This window comes from Podarcis melisellensis (assembly GCF_964234715.1).
Source record: "Podarcis melisellensis genome assembly, chromosome: 11".
NCBI classification, from domain to species: domain Eukaryota; kingdom Metazoa; phylum Chordata; class Lepidosauria; order Squamata; family Lacertidae; genus Podarcis; species Podarcis melisellensis.
The window spans coordinates 27436648-27461506 of record NC_138543.1 but is presented as its reverse complement, the minus strand read 5'-3'; the positions used below and the strand labels follow the sequence as shown (position 1 = coordinate 27461506).

General features: G+C 40.6%; 2 protein-coding genes across 7 annotated transcripts in view; one reads left to right on the top strand and one right to left on the bottom strand.

Annotated features, from left to right (window-relative positions):
* KIAA0825 overlaps positions 1-2241 on the bottom strand; it is a 189178-nt gene extending 186937 nt beyond the window's left edge. For 2 of the 4 annotated variants that reach the window (XM_081930132.1, XM_081930135.1), the window contains exon 1: positions 1778-1915. The gene's annotated coding sequence lies outside the window, so the exon portion shown is untranslated. Of the gene's footprint in view, positions 1-1458; positions 1743-1777; positions 1916-2064 lie in introns of those variants that run through there. The other 2 variants (XM_081930133.1, XM_081930134.1) reach the window with 2 other exon arrangements.
* SLF1 (SMC5-SMC6 complex localization factor 1) overlaps positions 1903-24859 on the top strand; it is a 33403-nt gene continuing 10446 nt past the window's right edge. The window contains exons 1-12 of one of the 3 annotated variants that reach the window (XM_081930153.1): positions 1903-2037; positions 3327-3440; positions 3883-3958; positions 7952-8195; positions 10123-10285; positions 11471-11602; positions 13212-13265; positions 15372-15524; positions 18217-18383; positions 20921-21058; positions 22051-22210; positions 23866-24013. In XM_081930153.1, the coding sequence (XP_081786279.1) occupies positions 3327-3440; positions 3883-3958; positions 7952-8195; positions 10123-10285; positions 11471-11602; positions 13212-13265; positions 15372-15524; positions 18217-18383; positions 20921-21058; positions 22051-22210; positions 23866-24013 (1549 nt within the window). In that variant the 5' untranslated portion in view covers positions 1903-2037. Of the gene's footprint in view, positions 2099-2357; positions 2460-3326; positions 3441-3882; positions 3959-7951; positions 8196-10122; positions 10286-11470; positions 11603-13211; positions 13266-15371; positions 15525-18216; positions 18384-20920; positions 21059-22050; positions 22211-23865; positions 24014-24859 lie in introns of those variants that run through there. The other 2 variants (XM_081930155.1, XM_081930154.1) reach the window with 2 other exon arrangements.

The window sequence follows — 24859 nt, the reverse complement described above, 5'->3', positions numbered from 1 at the left end:
ATGGAGTCTTTAGGATACAGTATATGGTTTTATTTACAACTATGTATAGTGTGAGCATAGGATGGAAAAACTTGCAACAGCAACATTCACATAGATCTTGCTTTCCCCTTAGGTTTCCAGGGGAGCCCCAAAGTCCAGCATTATAAGGAAGGCATGTCTCTCCATCTTAAAGTTTCCTGCTCACTCACACAGCAACTCTGACTATTGTTCTTCTACTTACTTGGAAGATAAGAGGGGTGGGAAAAGGTCCACCCATCTATTTCTGTGGCACAGAGCAACTACTTTGGATATGCTAAATCATGGTACTTAAGTAGCCAGTCAAAGTTACATTGAAAAACCAGTTTGTTTTTCAAAAACCAGTTTGGCAAGCATCCTCATACATTCTACCCTCACAGATATAGGGAAAGGACCCAGGGTATCATTCAGACTGACCCTGCCCCCAACCTCCTAACAGTATACACTGGTCTACTACAGTTACTCATGAGGGCTTACTTTATTCAGAAGAATTCCACTCCATCTTTAGTCCATATTTAAGTGCTCACACATGCACATACAGCAAGTGCTTCAGTGGGGGAGCAGAACACAAAAGTGGCAGAGAGGGCAACACTGTAAAAGTTTGTCAGACTGAAGGTAATTGCTATCTAGAATTATCCATTTCCCCCAAACTGAAGTATCTCTTGCTGCACATCACATCATGCATTTAGTTCATGGGTCTTGCTCCCAAGGACATAAGCCTGCTACCTGAGTTAATATTGAAGAACAATGTGGGGAAGAGGAGGAAAGTAGTACAGTGGCACCTTGGGTTACAAACACCTCAGGTTACAGACTCCGCTAACCTGGAAGTAGCACCTCGGGTTAAGAAGTTTGCCTCAGGATGAGAACAGAAGTTGCACCACCGTGGCAGCGGAAGGCCCCGTTAGCTAAAGTGGTACCTCAGGTTAAGAACGGTTTCAGGTTAAGAACGGACCTCCGGAACAATTTAAGTTTGTAACCAGAGGTACCACTGTAAATCAAAGCTCAGGAACTTCTAAACAAGATACAAAACTGGGACCATGGGCATAGCTCCCCCACCTGCCATCCTCTTCTGTCTAGCAGATTCGAAAGGAATTGTTTCAACAAGCTGTTTTAAATTACTTTCTTTTGACCAAGTGCTCAGAAAACCTGTCAAACTTTCTACAATTTCTTTTAGTTAAGTATTTTTTATTTCCTTGATGGGGGGAGGGGGGACTGCCATGGGCATAGCCAGGATTTATTTTTAGAGCGGGGAAAGCATTATTGGGGGTGGTGGCAGTTAGTTAAGTAGTTTTATTTACTTACTTGTTTTGGGGGGAGCAGCTGCCCCTGCCCCCTCCTGGCTACGGCCATAGCAACCGCCCCCCCTGCTCCCCCTATGAGTGGGACTACATTAGTTTGAAAACCTAACCAAGGAGCAGTAGTAGCAAAAGAGTCCTGTGGCACCTTGACTAGGAGATGCACAGAATGTGCCCTAATAAGTTCCAGGGGGGCAGCCAACTCCGTCCTCAGCTAAGAAAGCAGTCCTGAGGCATCTTTTTAAGGGCAAACCCATTCGCTAGAAAGCTCATATAATAATAATAATAAACAGCAACACATCTGTCAGTGAGTCTCTCCATCTCCTTCGTCTCCCTTCGGCGTTTGAGGAGAACCAGGGACGGAAGGCGAGGGTGGCAGCAGCGGGCAGGTGGGCGCTTCAGAGGCCGAAAGGAGGCCCGAGCCCCTTTCCCGCCCCGCTGCCCTGACAGACTCCGACGTCACTTACCAGGTAGGCCGGGCCCCGCTCCCTCTTTCGGCGCCTGGTAGCCCCGGAGACCAAACGAGCGTCAGTAACCACGGCTCGGAATGGCCGGGCTCCGACATCCGGAGGAGGAGCCACCAAGACGGAGGAGGAGGCCCAGGCTCTTTTCCCGCGCGCGAAAGAGAGCGAGCGGGGAGCGCCTACGCGGGATGGAAGGAAGGCGGGAGAAACGCTCCAGGTACTGAGAGGCCGCGCCGTGCGACGCTGAGGGGAAATCGCCTGAGGTAAACTGCGCGCGGGGCTGTACATACGGGCAGATGGAGTTCTTCGAGCCGGTTGGCAACGGTGCGCTCTCCTCAGCTCAGCAGCATAGCCCTCGAGGCTCTCGTAGGACGCGCTCTTCTTTTGAAACTGCATCTCTCTTTGGGGGGGTGGGGAGCGTCTTCTTCAGAAACTCCCTGAGAGCCCACCCCTCTTCCCGCACTTTCCGTACTTCTGGCTTGCGATTTCTCCCCCCCCCCTTTTTTTCCCGCGCTCCGAACGCGGCGGCGGGTCTCGTTACGCGAGTAGCGTAGCGGGCGTAGTCTCCGTAGGAGTCTGCGCGGGTTCCAGAACTACTGTATTGCGAAGTCGCTTGACTTGGTGATGTTCCGTCGGGTGCGTTCTCTTTTTGTAGCTTCTCTTTCCTGCGGACGTGTCTCTCCAGGTAAGAAGGTTGCGTGCCCGAGCAAGTGGCTCAACTATCGTGGCAGAATCTCAGCCTTTTTCCCCCTAGGTGTTGTGTATCCAGAAGCAAAATCCCGCTGAATACAGTGGGGATGGCTGTAGTAAATGTGCATTGACTTGTAGTTCCATAGTTTCTCAAACTTGGGGCACAGATATTTAACTTTGCTCACTCTACAGAGAACGGTGAAATCCTAGAAAGGTTACTGGTTTTGTATAGCAAGACTAATTCAAATAACTCAAGTAGACTACTCGAATAAAAGTGTGTGAATCTTGAAGTCTCAAGTCTACCTTTCTGCACGCTCCCCCCCTTTTCTGAAAATACTTATGACAAACAATCCCCAAATACCCTCTGCTAAGAAACATTCTCTTTACATATACAGTGGTACCTCGGGTTACATATGCTTCAGGTTACAGACTCCACTAACCCAGAAAGAGTACCACAGGTTAAGAACTTTGCTTCAGGATGAGAACACAAATCGTGCAGCAGCAGCGCAGCCACAGCAGGAGGCTCCATTAGCTAAAGTGGTGCTTCAGGTTAAGAATGGACCTCCGGAACGAATTAAGTTCTTAACCCGAGGTACCACTGTACATTGTAAATGATACAGTTAGGCATTAAGCTGTGTGTCCTGGAAGACCTTCTTTGATATTTTAATGTAGTAGGTGGTAAATTCCTTTGAGATTTTTTCCCTTAAAAATATAAAGTGTTATAGAAATGAAATTAATAGTAATAATAAGCAGATTTGTATAGTAGTTTGGAGTTGATGATTTAAGTGCATCTACTCTGCATCTTAACAGATTGCGTCAGAATATATGTTGTACATCTTTTTTTCTTTTTTTTTTTAAACAGATGGAAAGTGACATCCAAAAACGGAGTATCCAACTAACTGGATTTAAGAACCAAGAAAAGAAGGCCCTAATCAAATTGCTTCAGACACTAAAATGTGTTTTTTTTAACACTACGGTAAATTATGATAATTGATAAGCCTAAATATTTTGTGGATTTTTATTACCTAGAATACAGTGGATGCTCAGGTTGCGAACGTGATCCGTGCGGGAGGCACGTTCGCAACCCGCAGCGCTGCGTCTGTGCACGCACAGGTTGCGATTCGGCGCTTATGCACAAAGCACGATTTAGCGCTTCTGCGCATGCACAAGCACCAAAACCCGGACGTAACCCATTCCGGTACTTCTGGGTTCGGCGTGGTGCACAACCCGAAAATGCACAACCTGAAGCGTCTGTAACCCGAGGTATGACTGTACTTTACAACATATAGTATTCATAGTGGTAAAATTGAGTGCATGTTACACTCTGGTGAAAGAGCAAATTCTACTTCTTACCTTATTATTTTTGAAAATGTGTATGCAATTGTTAGTTTATGGTTGTGTGTTCTTTTTGTTGTTAGGAATACAGAGATTGCACTCACCTCATAGCAAAGAGGCCTTGCAAGAGTGAAAAGTTCTTAGCAGCATGTGCAGCAGGTATGTATGGTGTGCTGTTCCTTTGCAGACTGTTTGGAAACTTCAGCTGGTGCAGAATTTGGCAGCCAAGTTGCTTAATAGGGCAAGATAATTTGAGCATATTACACTGATCCTGGCCTGACTGCACGGGTTGCCAGTTAGTTTCCGAGCCCAATTCAAAGTACTGGTTTTTACCTATGAAATCTCAAATGGCTCAGGACCACAATACCATAAGGACTGTCACTTCCCATATGCACTGACCCTGTGATCATAATCTGAAGCCCTTCTTTGTGTGCCTCATCCATTAAAGGTCTGGAGGATGGCAACACGAGAATGGGCCTTTTCTGCGGTGGCTCCCTGTTTGCGGAATGCTCTCCACAGGAAGGCTTGCCTGGCACCTTCATTACATATCTTTAGGTGACAAGTAAAAGCATTTCTCTATAACCAGGTCTTTGACTGATTAACATTTTTTGGCCTTTTAAGTGTGTTTATTATGCTAGATTAGTGTTGGCCATTGTTGACTTTAATAACATTTAAAAATAATAGTGTGTTATAATGGTTAGGGTATTCTTAATGGTTTTAAATTACATTTAATTGGTAACATTTTGATATATAGTCTATAGAGTGCTTTTGGAAGAATGTTTTCTTGTAAACTGTATACACGTTTGTTTAATAATACCTATACTCAGATTAAACATTGTAAAATTGTAACCATTAACTACTGAAGATGCACTGAGTATAAACAATCAACTTATCAAATTAGTTCCCTTAAAAACTTTAATGCATAAGAGTTTTAAAAGGCCATTCTAATCTGTTACATGTTTTCTTGGCATCTACATACATACTCTTGGGGTATGATTGTTGGGGGCTGTTGCTGTTGGTTTTTTGTATCTGTGTTCTAGATCTTGTTGCGATTTGTGTATATTTTTTTCAGTTTGATTGTGTATTTTTAATGTTTTATTTATGGTTTATGACTATTTTTGTTATGTTGTACAGGTACTCAGCATTTTTTTCATGTTGTAAGCTGCCTTGATCATGGTTTGAACTGGATCGGTGGCATACAAATAAAATTATGCATATGTGTGTACATAACTAGAGTTGGTTGTGTTTTATATCTTCTGTGACCTTAAAAATCCTGCAGATACTAATTCTTAGTGAGCACTTTGGGTATTGTACCTATTTAACAAGGTTTCATTTCATTTCTTCCATATCACCATAAATTTCCCAACAATAACTTCTCTTTAGCTGTCATAGTTGTGGTAATTCTCATTGATCATTTAATATATTTTTTGCTAATGGCAAAGAATTTGAAAATACCTTGTAATTGTTGGCATCCATCTGTCTAGAGAGATAATGGAGTATCTGCTGTATCTAGAAACTTGTAACTGCTGCCTCCTGCATTTGTTTTTGCTGCGTTATCAGCACTGAAGTGACCTTTCTTGGGTGCAAGCCTTGGCAGTGTGTATGGAGGTCCTGGGCTGTCTAGGCAACAAGAGCTGCCCCACTCAACCTCACTGATGTGGTCCAAAGGAAAGCAGAGCAATGCATTTGGCACCAGCTTAGCTGCAGGAATTATCGGAAGGAGGCATAGAAGACTCCATCTAACTATCTTAGGGACTCTACTCCGGATTTGTGTAGGGTTTACTCCTTAGCCTTTTCCCCTCCCACATATGTCCCGCAAGGCAGGGGGTAGACCATGCAGGGAATTGGATTCCCAAACATCTAAGAGGGCATCAGGCTGGGTTAGGCTATTCTAATTTAGGATGCAGGTGGAGCTGTGGTCTAAACCACTGAGCCTTTTGGGCTTGCTGATTGGAAGGTCGGCAGTTTGAATCCGCACAACGGGTGAGCTCCTGTTGCTCTGTCCCAGCTTCTGCCAACCTAACAATTTGAAAGCATACCAGTGCAAGTAAATAAATAGGTGGCGGGAAGGTACACAGCATTTCCGTGCGCTCTGGCTTCTGTCACGGTGTTCCACTGTGCCAGAAGCGGTTTAGTCATGCTGGCCACATGACCTGGAAAGCTGTCTGTGGACAAATGCTGGCTCCTTCGGCCTGAAAAGTCCATTTGCCTTTTACTGGACTTAACCGTCCAGGGGTCCTTTACCTTTTTTTTTTTTTTTTTTTTTTTTTTTTTTTTGCTATTCTAGATCCCAATGGGATTTTAATTAAACATCTAACGTGATACAAATGGAAGGTATCAATAAGTTTAAAATCACGATTTTTCACAAAAAATAGCAACTCGTGCTTTCAGAGACCTGTGGATACACAAACACCTCCTTTCAGCCTCTTCTTCATGTGGGTGTGAACCCAGAGCTCTTATTTGAACTGTGGCATCTCAAGCTCCATGAAATGACTGCACCTTTTTCCTTGCTGGCCCTAATGCCTGAATTCGCCATTGAGCATGTCTCCATTCAACCATGTCTCTTATTTCCCTTAAGCCTTTCCTCAATACTAACCTTTTCTGGAAAGCTTATGGATAAGCACCTAATCCCTATGGTAAATAAACCAAAGTACCCATGCCTCTATTTTCCCCTTTCTTCCTCTGCTTTACTGTGTCTATTTTAGACTGTAAACTCCTTGAGGTAGGGACCTATTATAACTGTTCTTTATAAAGTGCCATGCACACTAGACTATAAAGATCAATTATTATTTATATATTTTTCTTGTGTCAACATCAATAATACAGAAAACGCTTCTGTCCTAGAATGTTAACTCCCTACAAACTTGTTACAAATGCACACTAGTGGAAGCTACTCAAAGGAAACTTGTGACTGATTTTTTTCCGTACAAAATCTGAGTGTTTCAGGTAGCATGCCTTTGTGATGGGGAACCTTTTCACCAAGAAATATGAATACAGGGTAATTGTTCCTAAACAAAGAGGCTGAGAGTACCTTTCCCCTTCCCCTCCCTTTCCATCAGATGACTGCTGGCATGCAAAGCTAGCACCTATAGAAGTACCATCTGGTAAAACGTTGCCTTGCAATGGCACAATCTGCTCGGCTCGGCTGTAAAATTGATTAGGATCACAGTTTTAGCTGCTTCACTATGAAATATGCTGTAGTTCGTTTTTATGTAAAGCGTATGGTTCTGCTGTTACTGATTTGAACCCTGAAAGAATGGGAAAATAAGGTTTGGGCAAAGGAAGAAAGGGGACAATACCATCAAAATCACAGTTAAGCTAGCATGTTGAGTACATGATGTGCTAATAGAAGAGAAATCAATTTTGGAGGTGGAAGCTGCTGGTACAAAATAATTCTCTCTAAAATTTAATGTTTGACTGAGGTTATAGGGGCCTCCAGAATTAGGGTGGGCATGGCTATAGTTAAACTTTACAGAGTATGTTAGCTGGTGGATGTGTGATATTTATGGTTCACATTTTGAAGATGAAAAGTTTCAGAAGTATGAGTGTCTATCAGCTATATTTTTCTTTTAGAGCATATGCTGACAGAACATAGAATAATATATCTGAAATATGCTAATGCGGAATAAAAGAGGAGGTTTCTTAAAGAAAGAATCCACGTGTAGGAATGGGCAGGCATTTATTCTCCTGCTTGCAGTCCTTTGCAAAAAAATCTGTTGATTTTTCAAAGCATTTCCCCACCCCAACCCCAAAAAAGAATGCTTAGTGTTTTGAAAGCGTGATTAAAGCTGCAATACTATACATATACACTTGGAAGTAAAAATATTATATTTTTGAGAATATATTATGCATAGAAACAATAAGCATGAAATGTTAATTAGTACAAAGTTTCACAAAATGAATAGACACATTTTTTAAAAAAGCTAAAGAATTCTTACCCAAAAAATTAGGATCACTGTTTTTAATGAAAATATGCCAAAACATTTTAACGTTATAGAAAAGGTCAGCTACTACAGTAAGAAATTACATTAAGATCCCCTTTTTTCTGCCCTAACAGAGGTTGTTACTAATTTTTATATTTGATCTTCATTTGATTGCCATTTGTCTGCAGAAAAAAAATCTTTTGTGGATGACAGTTCATTTTCTTTCCAGGAAAGTGGATACTAACCAAGGACTACATAATTAATAGTGCCGAAAGTGGCAGATGGCTTGATGAAACAACTTACGAATGGGGATATAAAATCGAAAAAGTCTCCCATTATTCACCTCAAATGCAATCTGCACCTAAAAGATGGCGCGAAGAGCTGATACGCTCTGGTGCTGCAGGGGCCTTTCACAGATGGAAAGTTGTCCTCCTTGTTATGAATGGTGATAAACTAGAGGATTCTTTGAGAAGGTAGGATAAGACTTCTTAAAACTGAAGAAAATAATATGTTAATTTACTTTGATTTAGATGAAAATAGTTTTGTGGGTGTTTTCCTCCCTCTCACTTACTCTGGTCCACAGCAATTCTGCTACAGGGTCGCTTCAACTATAATGTTTTATTTATATAGAGATAATATTGGTGTAGGAGAAACTGTTTGCTATGAATTGTGAAGTGCATTTTGGATGTTTGGGGGTTTCCCCCCTGTGAGTTAGAAGGGATACCCAGCCGCACAGCAAATTAAATAACAATACCACAACCGATTGCGTAGAAGAATCTGCACAAGGGTTACTTCCATGTGGACAAAAGGTCCTTTTCTTCAGTCTACAACTTTGTCTTGCAAAGATCTTGAATATGTTTTTATTAATTGGAACAAATATAATACTGAATTCCAAAACCAAACCAGTGTGATTCAGTGGAAAGTATTGGACTTCGTCCACAGAGACCTGGGTTCAAGTCTCTATTAGAAGCTCAGTTGGAGACCTAGGACAAATGATCTCAGGATTGTAAGGATAAAGTGAGGTAATTCATGTACGCTGTCCTGTGCACCTTCAATATACAGTCTTCAGAATTTATTTTTAATTTACTGTTTTCACTGCTAAACTCAGCAGTTATTTTACTACTTTTCTTTTGCTTCTCTTTCTGCCCATAGCTCTCCCCATCATGGTTGATTGTGGGGGGTTAAGAGGAGGAGATGGTACTTGTATTACAGTGTTACGAATCCACCTGTACTGTGGTACCTGGTGTCCTTTTCTTGATGAAATTAAAATTAGTTTCCTTTACTAGTAAACTGTACAATTCAAATCACGTATTGTCATACAGACCTAGGCCCTTGCAAGCCTCAAGTATTTAATAAGAGGCATACAAGAAAACTCCAGCAGAATTGACAGCCCCTTTCCCACATGTATTTGTGTTGTGCTGATTTTCCAACATAAACTCTTTGGGGGAGTCCATGTGGTGCTTTCACACCCTCATTTAGCTACAGCGAAGGAGAGGAAGCAGCAGCCTCATTGTGCTGCCCAACAAACTATAGGTAGAAAAAGGAAGTAGTGGGATGCACTATTGCAGTTTGCATCATATGGTTGCAGAATGGGGCCAGGTGTTCATACTGACTGGAGTGAAGATGGCCTAGGTTACACACAGGAGCCAATAATCTGGCATTAGAGATTTGGGGCTTATCCTAACAGGTGCCCTGCTCAGGTCCATGCTTCAAAGTTCTGTGCCCAAGCAACAAAAAGCAGTTCAGGTTTTCCATGGATTGACGTTGGCTCTGATTCAACTTTAAAAAACAGGTTTTCGCAGCGGCAAAAAAAGAACATTAAAGCGTTGACCATGCCTGTAAAGTATGGATAAATCCTAACTGAATTAATTTTTTTGTGAAAGGATCTACTTACGTCCACTGTGCTTCCTAGGCTGTATTTGCATTTCGTTTTGTCAGTGTGTGTGTTAGGTTTGGTGTTTCTATCAGGTTGTTCCCATCTGAAGAACAATGAGCTTACTTGGAGAGAAGAAAAAAATGGGAAATGAATATTGTCTATTATGGTCATTCCCATTTCTGCCCGTTTTTCACATGGGACTTTTTCACAGTTGGCTCTTTGCATGTAAATCCGGTAGTAATTTCTGTTGATCAGTTTAAAAGCTGTTGTTTAAAAACAACAACCACCGAATCAAGCATTTTGACTATATGAAATCTGTTCTGTTTTAAACTAATGCATTGACAAAGCAAATATGCGTGTTTTGATAGGAATTTTTTAAACTGCATTTTTAGGTATGTGTTCCCTTACCCCCACCACAGAACTAAAGAGTAGATTTATGTTTCCTTTTTTGTATGTTGTGTAGGTTTTAAAATAAGAGTTACATTTTATATTTCCATCAAGTTTATATTGTTTCATTCCTACAGAGTTCTAGAAGCAGGAAAAGCCACAGTCTATGCAGCATTAAGTGCACCAAAGGACATTACTCATGTGTTAACTAATAACCCAGCATTAGATCAAGAAAGAGAGAAGCATCTCATTGGTGTGCCATACTGTCCAGTTGGCTATTTAGAAATTTATCTCTTAGAGGCAAGTACACTTAATATAATGAGAAGCATAATCGAAATACATTATTTTAAATGTAACTGTTGATTTGTGGCAAATTTAAGAGTCCAAATTAAGCCAAATTATCATTGGATTAATATTTCAACTCTGATTTTTATTTCGAAGCATTTAAATTCTCATGAATACTTCAGAGTGAAAATTATCAGACTGCTATTGTATCCATCATCTTCCTTAGATTGCATACAAGACAGCGAAGTATAGCAGCATTAAGGAAATGTTGGACCGTGATTTGCTTTTGTGTGTTTGAGGCTAGCAAATCCTGGCAAGGTTGGAGTTGGAGACCTTGTGACAATGTTTGCCAGTACTTCAGACCACATCACTGGATCAGTACACTATGTATGTTGATCACCTAACTGAATGCCCACATCTAATAGGGTTGCAAGCATGTTTTTTTCAGCACTGGATTTGGAGTTGCCCTTGGTAGTCAAACATGATTGGTGCATTTAGTCTATGTCTGCAATCCCATTAACATAAAGTCTTGAGCAGAATGCACCTTCCTATCCAACTCAGGATCCAGATGGGAATGGAAAGCATACACTTCCTTGGGCCTCTTTTTGTGGTTGTTAACAGCATATTACTGAAAGCCTTGTGTGTGCCTTCCTGAAGATTGGAGCCCATATATTGAATGCTTGAACAAGCTCTCTTTCTAATTATATTTTCACATATTCACAGCTGTTTCAGTAATAGAGCTGTACTCTCTAAGCCAGGGGTGGCTAACTAATGGCCCTTCAGATGTTGTCGGACTCCAGGTCTCATCATCCTCCACCAATAGGACCAATGGCCAGGAATGATGGTAGTTGCAGTTCAGCAACATTTGGCTACAGTTTAGCCACCACAAGGAAAAGTCCAAATTGCTTGAGTTGGATCCAGACTACCTGCAGGAGGAACTCCTGAAAATGAGCCCCTAAAAAGCTGCTTCAGAAAAATCAGGAGATTCCCTGGAACAGGATGACAGAAGGCACTGGGCACTTTCTTCCAGTGGGGAGGCTTCTTCTGGATCTCAATTCCTACAACAAATGGAAGAAGCCATTCCATTCACCAAAAGACCAGGCTGGATCCAACCCATAGTGTTTTAGCTGTAATTGTTTGTGTTGCTGTATGGCCTCTCTATATTTGAATAGACAATAATATGCTCCATTTATCACCCAGAAGGAAATTAAAAGTGATACTGAAAAATACCAGGAGAACCATCTTAAACCCGAACAGTCAAGACAGGTGATGACTGGCAGGCATCTTGCTGAAATGAAAAATGAACTTATAAAGCATATATATTCTGAACAGGTAAAAACTAGTCTTATGTACATTTATTACTTTTATAGCATAAGTCAACTGAAGAAAAAAGTCTCCACAGAAATAAATGTGGAAGAAAACTGCACTGTGTAATTTTGCCTTTGTTGTTAAACTAGTGTATAGAGGTTGGGATCCACTTCTTAAAGTCTCATTGAGCAGAGCAGGTCCAATGATGAAATGGCTATTACAAATGCAAATAGTGAAAAACAGAGAATGCATGAGGTCTTGTGAAGGAATCATGAAAGGAATTCTTACAAAAGGAATGATGCCATGTGATAAATCAATGAAAAGGATTTAAAAGCTTTAGATATACAAAAATGATGTAGGCCCAATCTGTCAATACTGCTTTAATGAAAAACTGTTATTAAATTGGTGGAGAGAACACGTACTGGAAAAATTCTTCACCTTTCAAATGGGACTTCTTTCTATCAAAAAATCAATCATTGTGAGAATTACAGCTATCTCTAGGTTTAACTACCTTAATATTTAAACGGTGTATTACACCCCCTTTAGTCTCTTAAAGAGATGAATATTATGCACAACTAGGTTAACTGATACCTACTTTGGTAGAGGTGCAAACAGAGTGAAAATGTGGTGGATTATTTTTAAACTCAATATTTTGGATTAATTATTGGTAGTTACTCCCTGTGCGATGGGACTTTCCTTGCCCCCTACTTCCATCTTCCTTCCAAAGATAGGGAGCCCTTTGGAAAGGCATGGGATGTGGCTTAGGGAACTGCAGCTAGAGGAAGAAAATTGTGGAAGCACCTCCTACATAAGCAGATGTGTCATTACTTGTGATAGGTTCAGCTGGATCCTAGCTAATGAGTGGCATCCAGCAGTTACAAGAGCAGAAGTCTACTTTAACAACTACTCTTTCCTTTCTGCCTACACCCCAAATATCATTGACTGCATACTGCTCAACTGTCCCGAATTGAGTGGGACATGATAGAATTACAGAAGCCATCCTGGCTTCTCATTGGATCCCGGAATGTCCTGTTTTTTGGTCTGGGGAAATTGTTCAAATCGAATGGAGGAAACTTTTTCAGTATATGCATCCAATTGCATACGGTCTAATTACCCGAGTTTGGCTCTGTGCTGTGGGACACATATACACAGTTTGTGTATATGTCTGCCAACATCTGGCAAATTTTACTTGGTTACTTTTTTTGTGTTTTATCTGTAACTCTCTACCCATAGCTTGGTAATGATCTTGGAAAGGACATTGTCTGAATAGTGAATCTCATAAGAACTGCAATATGCTGCTGATACTGAACCTCAGTTGATATATTGTGTGACTCCCAACTTATTCCGTGTATCCAATGGCATTTCTTTATCCCATGTGCTTACTCAGCAGCAGTTCCCTATAAGGCCTGCCACTACCTCTTACGATGTTCACAAAATGCCTCAGTAACTATCCCCTATGAACCTATGACTGTAAACCTCAGTCGTCACCCGGGAACTTGGTGAAACTAGCTTCCAAGTAAACAGCTTTAGGATCAAACAATTTCCTTTGTATTGTTACCATGCACTATGACTGACAAATTTCGAGTAAGCATACATTCTTATTTTAAATCAATAATTTGCTTTTAATTTACAGGCTATGCTAAGAAAATATACTCAAATAGACCAAATGACTGAGTGCAGAAATGTGGTAAGATAGGGATACTGGGCTGGGAGGGGAGAGAGAGAAAGAGATAGATGATGCTGGAATAGTTTTAGTTTCTTGCCAGCGATCGGGTTTCAACAAATGCTGCCTTTACCTTTAAATATTATGCTAAGTAAGGAGAGAGGAAAGGTTACGAATGGTGGTGACTTCATAGTGTGTCTATCACAGCTCAACATACACATATGTAGCACATTCATGCATGTTTTGTTTATTCCACTTCAAATGCTGCAGCTTTCAAGGGCAATAGAAAAAAACACCTAAAAAGCACTGGCATGCATGCAGAACAAGCAGTCTTTCTATTTCTTCTACTGATACTCCCACATATGTATGAGTATTCAAACCTGAAGGAGGTTATGGCTATGGACTCTCCGCCCCTTTTCCCCATGTCTTGCTTACAAATATTGACTGGGTGCACTCCAGGTTCCCATCGGGGGAATCTGTTCTTTTTAGAATTGCAAGCCCTTGTGTTCAAATGACAAGCTTTGCTGCCAATGTAGAATGCGATTCCATCTTTAATTAAATGTATCTCTGTGTGCTGGATAGTGTCTGCAATCCAGAGAATTAGCTGAGCTCACACTAAAAGATCCTACGCCCACAGAAATTGCCACATACAAATGTTTTACATAGCAACCCTTTGGATCATTTCAGAGTCCTCAGCATGGGGCAATTAGGTAGGCTTAAATATCTGCACAGCATATCTATCTTTTATAGCTTTTGAAATTCACAAAGGGATATCCCAGTGCTTAATGTATAATTTATGGTAATTCAGCACTTGCTGCTCCTCTTGCTTACGATGGGAGTTATGCAATTTATAAATCTGGAACGCAGCTAGTTGTGATTTGGGATAGCTCTGTGAGCTAGAGTAATGCTGTGAGGTATATGCCAGATTTATAATTTTGTTTTATGAAAGCCCCCAGTGAGTCATGCACTGATCCTCCCAACAACTTATTCCTTGGAGATTGCAATCCTGAAACCCACCTGTACATCACCCATTAAAAAAATTAAGTTTAATAATAGATGTTCTGCAATATGACATAATTAAACAAATAACTAAAAAAAAAAGTACTTTCATTTTTATTTCTTACTATCCTGTGTTAAACTGCAAATATGGTGGATGCGAGGATGGAAAGTATTTAGAGGAATACCTGGGATAGACCTGGGGTATGACATTGGTAAAGGATTGTTGTTGTTGCCAGTGGGTTAATCCAGTAGGCCAGGGGTGGAAAACCTCCAGCTCACAGGCCTAATAGGCCTGGCAGGGGTCCCAGTTTGGCCCATCAGGCCATTTTCCCCAAACCATGCCCATCATAGGTGAGGTCAGGTGTAGGGCAGGTAGAGATGCAGGAACCTTAAAAGTGTCCTCCTTGATTATGCTTTGGAGGAACTTAGTGCAGTTGACCCCTGCCCAAAACAGCATGTCGAACTCTAGTGGGCTTATCAGTGCCTATCAACGGTAATAAGTTATTGGATTGGCTGTGCAGCTGATTCCTGTTAAAAGCAAGCTTGGAGTTACCATCACTCAGCTTGTCCCACTACAAGGGAAAAAATTGTCACCAGACATGTTGGGTGATTGACAGGGGGCACAGCCCCATCAACTGTTAAAGTGGCTTAGTGGGGTTGGGAGATGCAAGTGGGCAGTCTGTTCTTTGCATTTTATTTTTTGTTACAAAATTGGCTGTTCTTTTCCTTTTTTTTTTAAGTAAAGACTTTGTGTTAGGGTTTCAACTTGGATTTATCAATTTTTAAAGAATTGATTGACCAAAGAAGAGTGTCAATTAATCAAGCAACAGACTGTTTAAAAGCAATAGTTTTTAATACATCTATACTTATAAAAACTATGGATAACTGTTTTCTCTTTCTCTGCCACACTGGAGGAAATGTGACTTCTAAAACTATACCTAGTTTGGCACTTTTGTGCATTCTCTAAAAATAAAGGCTTTCTTTGTGCTTTAGAATTGCCTCAATTCATATGCAAATACAGTTTAATCGATTAACCATCAAACTTAGGAGTTTCTTTAAACAGCCCTAACTTATGTTTATGTGTATCTGATCAGTGCTTAGTCTTGTAATTCTTAGTCTTTCATTCCCTAGGTAAAAAATACTCGCTGTTCTGGAGGAACCAACAATATACTTGAACTAGTAGATGACCACTTATTTTCTATAGCAATCTCAGAATTTTTATCTGGAAAAGATCTGATTCCTCCTGCTAAACTTGTTCACTCTCTTTTAGAGCACATACTTCAGGTGAGAATGGTAGCTTATGAGAACTGGTACATTGCAGTGGCTAAGAAGGAATGGCCGGGTCACTGTTTTTTCTTGTCTTACCTTAGCCAACTGTTTGTGCCTTCAGCACCTCATCTTCAAAATTAGCTTAATACAAGGCTTTTGTAAGGATTTTACTCATACCACTATGCAGGTACTAAATACTATTGTCAGATATGAAGTATGATGTCAATGTAAAAGAGGTTGATAAGTTGTTTTTCCTTTTTCAGTTGCTTTTATTTTTAACCTTATTTTCCCATTTGTTTTCCCTCTAGTTTGATGCTATGGTTTTTAGTATTTACCACACTAAAATCCCAGTTAACGTGTTTAGCACACAACGCACACTGATGTTGCTATATGAATCTTTCTAGTAGTATCAAAATGCTAGCCAGTTTGGCAGGCTGTGTTGGGGAGGCACTTTCCATTGCAGTGAATAAGGAACTTGCAGGAGCAGGAGGCAACTGCATCCCTTTCCTTGTGAATTCTGACATCCATGCCATGGCACTGAAGGGCAAATGGAGGTGCCATGACCTTTCAAGCCACTCTCAGACCTAGAAACTGAAAGTTTTGGAGTTGGCTGTGATTCCTTAGTGGCCAAGAACACTGAGTTCTGACTTCAAAACCAAATTCCAGCAGCTAGGTTTGGCTTGCCATTCTTTCCTGTTTACAGTGTATATACCCTGTTTCCATGTTAGAAAAAGCTGTGTACAGTAGTACTTTAGGTTATTAACTTAATTCGTTCCGGAGGTACGTTATTAACCCGAAACCGTTCTTAACCTGAAGTGCGCTTTCGCTAATGGGGCCTCCCACTGCTGCCGCACCGCCGACGTGTGATTTCTGTTCTCATCCTGGGGCAAAGTTAGTACAAACCCAAAGTGTTTGTAACCCGGGGTGTTTGTAACCCAAGGTACCACTGAACTCTGTCACTTCTGACAGACATATATCTATGTAAAGGTAAAGGACCCCTGGACAGTTAAGTCCAGTCAAATGCAACTATGGGGTTGCAGCGCTCATCTCGCTTTCAGGCCAAGGGAGATGGTGTTTGTCAACAAACAGCTTTCTGTGTCATGTGGCCAGCATGACTAAACCGCTTCTGGCGCAATAGAACACTGTGATGGAAACCAGAGCACACGGAAATGCCATTTACCTTCCCGCCGCAGCGGTACCTATTTATCTACTTGCACTGGTGTGCTTTCAAACTGCTAGGTTGGCAGGAGCTGGGACAGAGCAATGGGAGCTCACCCTGTTGCGGGGATTCGAACTGCAAGCCTTCTGATTGGCAAGCCCAAGAGGCTCAGTGGTTTAGACCACAGCACCTCTCGTGTCCCATATATATCCATGTAGGTAGAACTAATCAGCATTTGTTAGGTAGCCCTCAAGCCACCCACCTCTGGGTGCCAGGCTCAAGTGAAACAGCAGCCCTTCTTCCTAGTTATGCATGCAAGTCTAGAGCATTTCTGATTGCCCTATGTGAAATGTATGTAGCTCACTGGTAAAGTACATGCTTTACATGCAGAGCATCCCTGGTTCAATCCCTGGCATCTCCAGGTAGAACTAGCAGACACACCTAGAGCTGCTGCCAGTCAGTGGCCACAGTACTGACTTAGATGGACCCAATGGTATAAGGCAGCTTTTGTATTTAAGGACCTTCACTACGGTGTATCCCTAGGTTTCTAGGCTGCCAGTCTTTGACGTAGAAAAGAGCTAGCACTTCATTCCCACCAACACATTGAAACTGATGGGCTTTTAATTCATACTGTGTAAGTGTAAATTGTGGGATGTGGGTGGCGCTGTAGGTTAAACCACAGAGCCTAGGACTTGCTGATCAGAAGGTCGGCGGTTCGAATCCCTGCGATGGGGTGAGCTCCCATTGCTCGGTCCCTGCTCCTGCCCACCTAGCAGTTCGAAAGCACGTCAAAGTGCAAGTAGATAAATAGGTACCGCTCCGGCGGGAAGGTAAATGGTGTTTCCGTGCGCTGCTCTGGTTTGCCAGAAGCAGCTTAGTCATGCTGGCCACATGACCCGGAAGCTGTACACCGGCTCCGAGATGAGCGCCGCAACCCCAGAGTCGGTCACGACTGGACCTAATGGTCAGGGGTCCTTAACTGTAAATTATTCTTAATGGTTTGGGATTAATGGTAAAAGATTACCTGAGAAATCTACACACACCACTTTGAGTTCCATGATAGAAAAAAGTGGGTTATAATGCTGCTTAAATGGCAGATCCAATAAAGAAAGATGGCTTAGTGGTAAATATATATATATATATATATATGCAGGTTTTGGTGTCCTCGGGTGTCTTCCCGTGTAAAAGTTGGGGTGTCTAGGCGACGTTTCGACGAGGTCTCACTCGTCATCTTCAGGCTGGTGCTTTCGGCTTCTTGTTACTGGAACAGAGCAGGATCTCAGTGTTTGAGTTCCTATAAATACTGTTGAGGGGGTGTGGTGTATAGCCTCCAATGTTCTGGGCAGAGAGGAAGTTCCCAGGCTAGTGTGCCTTTTCTTCTTTTGTATATATATACACACACACACACACACACACACACACACACATATATTGTGTGGAAACATTGTTGAAGGGTGGTATGTATTTTAAAACGCCATTTATTTGTCTCAAACTAGTGTAAGATTGGAGCAGAGTGATAGAATGAGATGTGTTCATGTTTGATTACAGGGAAATTCAGACCCTGCACTTCCTGTTCAATTCTTTCATATCATGTATGCTCTTCTTCAACACGATCCTCCTTGGAAATCATCTTCTATGTTAACGTACTACCTGGAAGTTCTTCAGTGTCCCGTTTGCATGAGGGGAACATGGCCTCTGTTAGAGATGCTTGTGAGGTAAGACCACTCTGATTTGCACAGTGGCCTGATTTGCACAAACTACAGTATGGTTAACAAACAATAGTTAAAGCTGATGCATCTAGTAAATGGTCACTTAAACCTTGATTTCCATTAAAGGAGACACAAGAGCTGCTGTTCACTTGTGGCTCGACAGCTTGTGCATGGTAAATATTCCATAACCATAGTTATGGAGGGAATCCAAGTTTGCTCATAATACTAAACCTATGGTTAATGTTAACAAAGTTTTATAAACTAAGTGCTTTTTAATGAGGCACTGAAATTACATTAGACTATGAAAAAAGTAACTCCTCATGAAATATGTACGATGTTATTTCTTAACCATGTATACCCACCCCAATATTAGGGAAAAGTGAAGGAAGGTGGCTTGGGTTGTTGTTTTTTACAATCAGGTTAGAGTGTTGGACTGTGACCTGGGGCACCAAGGTTCAAATCCCCACTCTGTCATGAAGCTAGCCCACTGGGTGACCTTGGGCGAGTTATCGGCTCTTAGTCTAACCTACCTCACTGGGTTGTTGTGAGGATGAAATGGGGAGGAGGAAAACTGTATAGACTACCTTCAGCTCCTTGGAAGATAAAGGTGATATACAGATGTAATAAATAAGTAATCTTACTTTAAGGGGGGTAGGAAAGTTTGGGTGCAATCCAGATAATAAAACTGTCTGGATATTGGCAATTTTACTTGCTATTAATTTCAGTGGGGTTTAAGCATGCCTCTATAGAGCACTTCCACAATGTTCCACAGATTTAAGTTGGAGCACTGTGTCAGAATTGTTCAGCAGATTATCAGAGTGTATGTCAAGTAAATGAGGTTTTATCCTGCATTTTTCAACCTTGAAAAATTGGGTTGAAAAATGCATCACATGATTTTTATTTTTTTATTTTTCCTATTTTTTTGTATGTATTCACAAACCACTCTCTCAGGTGTAGTACTTCTCAAGCCCACGGGACTACAATATAGCATAACTATAATTAGTTGCTCAGAAAGCTCTTGAAATATTCAAGTAAAAAATATTTCATATTTGTAAGATTTTAATTTGACTTTTGACTAAAGTGGCTTATGCTTTCTGAGCCTTTTAGTTCAGAAAAAATAGGAACTAAAGCAAGATTGAGGTTTTTAAAATTACGCATGGTGCAGAGAAAGTGAACAGAGATAAGTTTTCTTCCTTTCATAGTACTAGAACTCAGCGTCATGCAATGAGGTTGATTGGCAGTGGATTCAGGAGAGATAAAAGAAAGTTCTTCACACAAGGCATAATTAATTTTGGTTTATGGAACACAGTGCCACACAGTATGTTGACTGCTAGATTAGATGGCTTTAAAAGTGACGTAGTCAGATTAAAGATGAGTAAGTATATAAACTGTTATAAATCGCAAATTGCTGTACCATCCCCCATGCCCTGCTTGTGAGCATCACAGAGGCATCTGCCTAGCTACAATAATGGTGGAAAACTTGATGGAAATGTAATTCTGGATGTGGAACGTCAAGATTAAGATAAAGCAATTGATGGATGGGATCTAGGCATCTCTATCTCCAAAGGAAGGTCTTTCTCCCATTCACAGAGGGGAGTTTGATCCAGTGGAGACTCCTTCTGCACATTCCCATGTGCAGAAGCCAGAGTAAGTGGTTTTTGGCAACATCTCTGTACACTTCTGGAGGATCTCCCAACCCTCCCAAGAATGTTTTCAGGTGCTGCAGGGTGAATGAAGACTTGCAGGAAATTGCTCTTGCCCATAGGAGTTTCCAGATACTGTAGTCGATTTATTCCTGAGGCAAGACTGGATCCAAGTCAGTAAATGCAGTGAAGAACTTTCAGGTTTACTGTTTTTCTTTAGGTTGAGGAATTTCTTGAGTTCATTGTAAAGTCCTCAGAACTTGAATGTTTGCATTTAAAACAGCTAACGATTAAAGTGATATATTACAAGCAAAGCATGTACATATATGTACATATACGGTCTGTATATATGAAGAGTGTTGTAAAAAGCTGGAAGCCAGACAATTAGCTCTTTGGAGAGAATAGGGGAGCACAGAGTGCTGAATCCTGCCCTTGGTTTTCTCAATCAATAGGATTTCATCATTCCTGTCTGCAAGCTCCATATGCATAGCCCAAGCAGTGGAATCAGGCTCAAAGCACACTTTCTGTTTACAATTCCTTATTTGACTGGGGATTTGTGTATTTATTTGGTTGGTTTTTTAAAAATTTAATATCCTGCCCTCTATCTGAAGAGTGCAGGTTGGGTTACAATAACAAATGCATAGAAAATAAAATAGCAACACTTTTAAAGTAAAAACAAGTTGTCAGTCCCTGTAGCCAGTCTGTAAACATCCCTCTAGATACTTTATGGAAACACGGGTCTTCTGCTGGCACCCAGAGCTGAAAAAAGGTTAGCACTGTGTGGAGCTCACAGGCACCTCAGTGGAGCTGGTGAACTTTGGGCTGTGGGGACAGAAAGGCAGATCAGAAAATATCCTGATTTATCTGACCCTTAACTATTGCTTGTGCTTTCCCCACCAGGTCTTGCCTTTACTGCAGTAATATTTGTCATTCAGTCCCTGTTACAGAAACCACAGATGAGGCAAGAATGTTTCACAAAACACTGTTAATGTTTCTTATGAATGTGTTCCAAGATGAAGTAATAGCATTAACAAGAAGGTGTGTTTCAATGGATGTTTTTATCTTTTTAATTTCTAACCCATTTTTGTATCTTACCAACAAGTTGTGCCCAAAGTACATTGTACTACCCACTTGATTACTTTTCCTGTACTTTTATGTCAGTTTTTAAGAAAGCTATTCTGATTCTAGGTAAATGGCCAGCTATGTTTCTAAACTTTTTTCAAAAATTGCTTTTACACATTAGTTCTTTAATTTACATACACACACACACACACGTGCTTAAGTGTGTAAGTGTTTAACATTGCAGTTCTGTGATTTTTCTTAGTCTAGGCTTAGATTAAAAGCCTTTTTTCATAATGTGCACATAATACTTAGATTTTGCTGGAGACAATTCTGGAAATTACACTGTAACAGCAAAAAGCCTGAGGCTTGTAACCTCTTCCTTTATGTGGTGGCAGTGGCGTAGCGTGGGTTGTCAGCACCCGGGGCAAGGCAAGTAATTTGTGCTCCCTAACCCGTGGATTTACGCCCCCTAACCCGTGGATTTGCGCCCCCTAACCCTAACTCCCAGATGTTGCGCCCGGTGCGGCTGGGCCCCCCTGCACCCCCCACGCTACGCCACTGTGTGGTGGTATGGTTCTTTGTTCTTAAAGTGCAAAAATTCATTTTTTTAAAATTAACATTACAATGGGCTGTATCCAAGATTAGCCATACTCAGAGTAAACCTATTGAAATTATGGGCACAACTAACTTCAGGCTATGAATTTCAGTGGGTCTTCTCTGAGCAAAACCTAGGTAGATACAATTCTATCCACTGTTTCCCCCCCCAAGTTTGGGGGGGTTCAATATACTTCATCATGCCTGAATATCACTCTGGATTGTAGCTAGAGACATCATTTCTATCAATGTTTGAATTCCGTTGTAATTTAAAACGTGCTAAATTGCAGATTTTAACAGAAGATATACTGTGTGTTACGTAATCATTGTAACGAAACAGAAAAACAGATTTAGGAATTATTTTTCTTTTACAGTTTGTGTGAAGAAGATTCACAGCAAGCACAAGTGATGCCACAAACTGTTCTTCTGGAAACATTCTGGTTAGGAAGTGAATCGGTGCTTTTCACAAAACGTATAAATATTCTAGTAGACTGGGTCATAAATTCCTATAGAGAGAAGTACAAGACAGATGATGTGAGTGATTTATCAACTATGAAGAGTAAAGAAAGCCCAATAATGTCTTTTGTGTTTTGCTGCTTTCTCCCAGGACTCTTAATAATGTTCCATGGCTGTATATGTTCCCTACTCCCTAGAACAAGACTTTTGTGTTGTTGTTCCCCAGATGGCCTTAATCATTGTTAAAGGTTATTGTTTATTGATTTCAGTGGGTCTTCTCTGAGCATGACTTAGCTGAATATCTCCATTATGTTGGCACTGCCACTTAACTGATTAGTAATGTCATCTTAAGTATGTTTTGAAACCATGGGTTGACGTTTGTTTAAAATCCTAGTGAAAATGGATCCTTGGAATTGTGAATTTCTTCTGATGAATGCAAATAAATTCTCTCACAACTGATGTATCTGAGAAGCTGATACCTGAAAATCTTGGTTAACAGATTTCTGTAATCTCCAATATGTCCTCAAAGTAACAGACTCTTTACCCTTTGTGTCGGTAAAGATAGATCTAAAAGGGTTCCCCCTGGTTTCAAGTAAAATATGCAAAATGGAGAGCTTGGTTCCTGGAAAACAGTTGCCTAAGACAAGGTTCAAAATGTCGCAGAGCCATGATTAAGTGAGGCATACGCTATGCTGTTTATTTCAACATAGCCAGACTTTGTAATCTTTAATTAGAAATAGCTTGATGGGAGCTTACTTAACTCTGAGCTCCTGTAGCATCAGAGCCAGTGCCCTTTTGACAATTTCTATACAGGGGAAACCCTGCTGTTGCATGAGTCAGCTCCTTCCAGTCTGTTCTGCCCCCGCTCCCTTTCAGCACCAAAAACGGCATGCGTGTTAGTAGTCGTGTGAGGAGTTGCCTGTACTCATGAGTCAAACCACTGAAGAGAACCATCTAGTTTTAAATGCAAGAATTAATTATTTGAATCAGTTTCTTATGTTTTTTTTAATCAAAAGGAGGGTTTTGTGGATTGCAAAGTTAAATTATGACAACTGCTGGAAGCATGGTGATTGTCATTTGTTTTAATACTTATATGGAAGACCTGGTTAATTGGAAAGGTATTCTAGAAGCTACCATATAATCAACTATACTAGAGCCTCACAAACAAAACGCAGAATGTAAATTCTCCCTATGTATCAGCCTGTAGCTTTATTTTGGATTAGCATGGCGAAACAATATATTAATTGGAATAAACATAAGCAGGGTTAATTAACTTGGCCTTCATTTTAGCTCCTCTAGGGGAGTAGTCTGTCCTCGAAATATTTTAGCAGGGGGCATTTGAATTCAAGAGTAAGTTGCTTGGTCCAATCCTGGTGTTGAAGTTAGCACATGGTAGCAGGGCCTCAACATGTTGAATAGAGCAATTATCTGTTCCATCCAAGCATCAATCCAAGCACCTGCAATTTGTGCTTCTTGAATGTTAGTGGATAAAGATTGGTGATCAATAAGATTAAATATTTCAGCTCCCAATCACATGAACAAACAAGTCATAATCTTTTGGCAAGATTGTGGTATAATTAAGGAAACTGTAGTAAGACCTGGTAAATTTCTTGGAGTTACGATGCTCATAGGGTAGACCACTTGTGTGAGCAGTTTAAAATGGATGAAACAGACTTCTATGTTAAGAAAAAATATAGTAATAGAGAGATTTTAAAGGTGATCTTCTCTTCTAGATCATCAAGCATGAAGTAGCTGACCTGTTGAACAGAATTATGGGAGTTGTGGTCGAATACTGGATTCTTTCAGGGTTCCTAATAGACAAAAATATGTTACATCCTGTAGCTGCTGATCTTGCATCTTATATTGCCATTTCATGTAATGGTAAGATTGTAATATATTTTGTCATACACATGCGTAGTGAAGAAACTCTTCAGTTCTCTGTATCTAAACCAGAATACTGTAGTTGGAATATTTGGCTGCTTATTTCATCACTTATTCCAACTCGGTGTGTGAAGCCTTCCTCATTTGTGACACCTGAATTTATCCTTGTCTCGTCTTCATTATCTCTCTCTCTCTTGGTGTTCTTCTCATGTCAGAATACTTTAGCTGGCATTTTTAACTACCAGCTTACTTCCCTTGCCTCTTCTTTTTTTTTTTTAATAGGCCACTGGTTCTGGTTCTGCACTGTAATCTTACAGCACTACTTATGCATAGAAAGTGTAATTATTATTAATGTTCACTAGATAATAAATAATAATATTGATGATAATAATAATGATTAGGATGTTTCCATAAATAAATCAAGTACCTCATGTTTGTAAATCATAAGCAATTGGTGGAAGAGGACGCGAGAGTGCCCAGAGCTATACAGGCAATCTTCCATATATTCCATTGTCATTTTGCAAATGGGGACACAAAATGTGCATTCACTATCTGCATTGCCAAGAGTAGTAGTGTAGGGAGTTACTGTAAACAACTAATTGTATATTTCACCTAAACAGATTATATAATTCATATTAGAGCCTGATTGCTAAAATGTAAAGTTTGGGTATCCACAAGCATGCTGGCAGTATAAAATCTCTGTCCTAGTACAGATTTTAAAGTTTCTTGTATTGTACCTTTCATGAACAAAAATCTCTCCATTAAAAAAAAAACCAAATCCATGGAAGCATGCATTTTACATACTGTTTTAAAATGGCATTTACCTTATATTTTAAGTACTTCAGC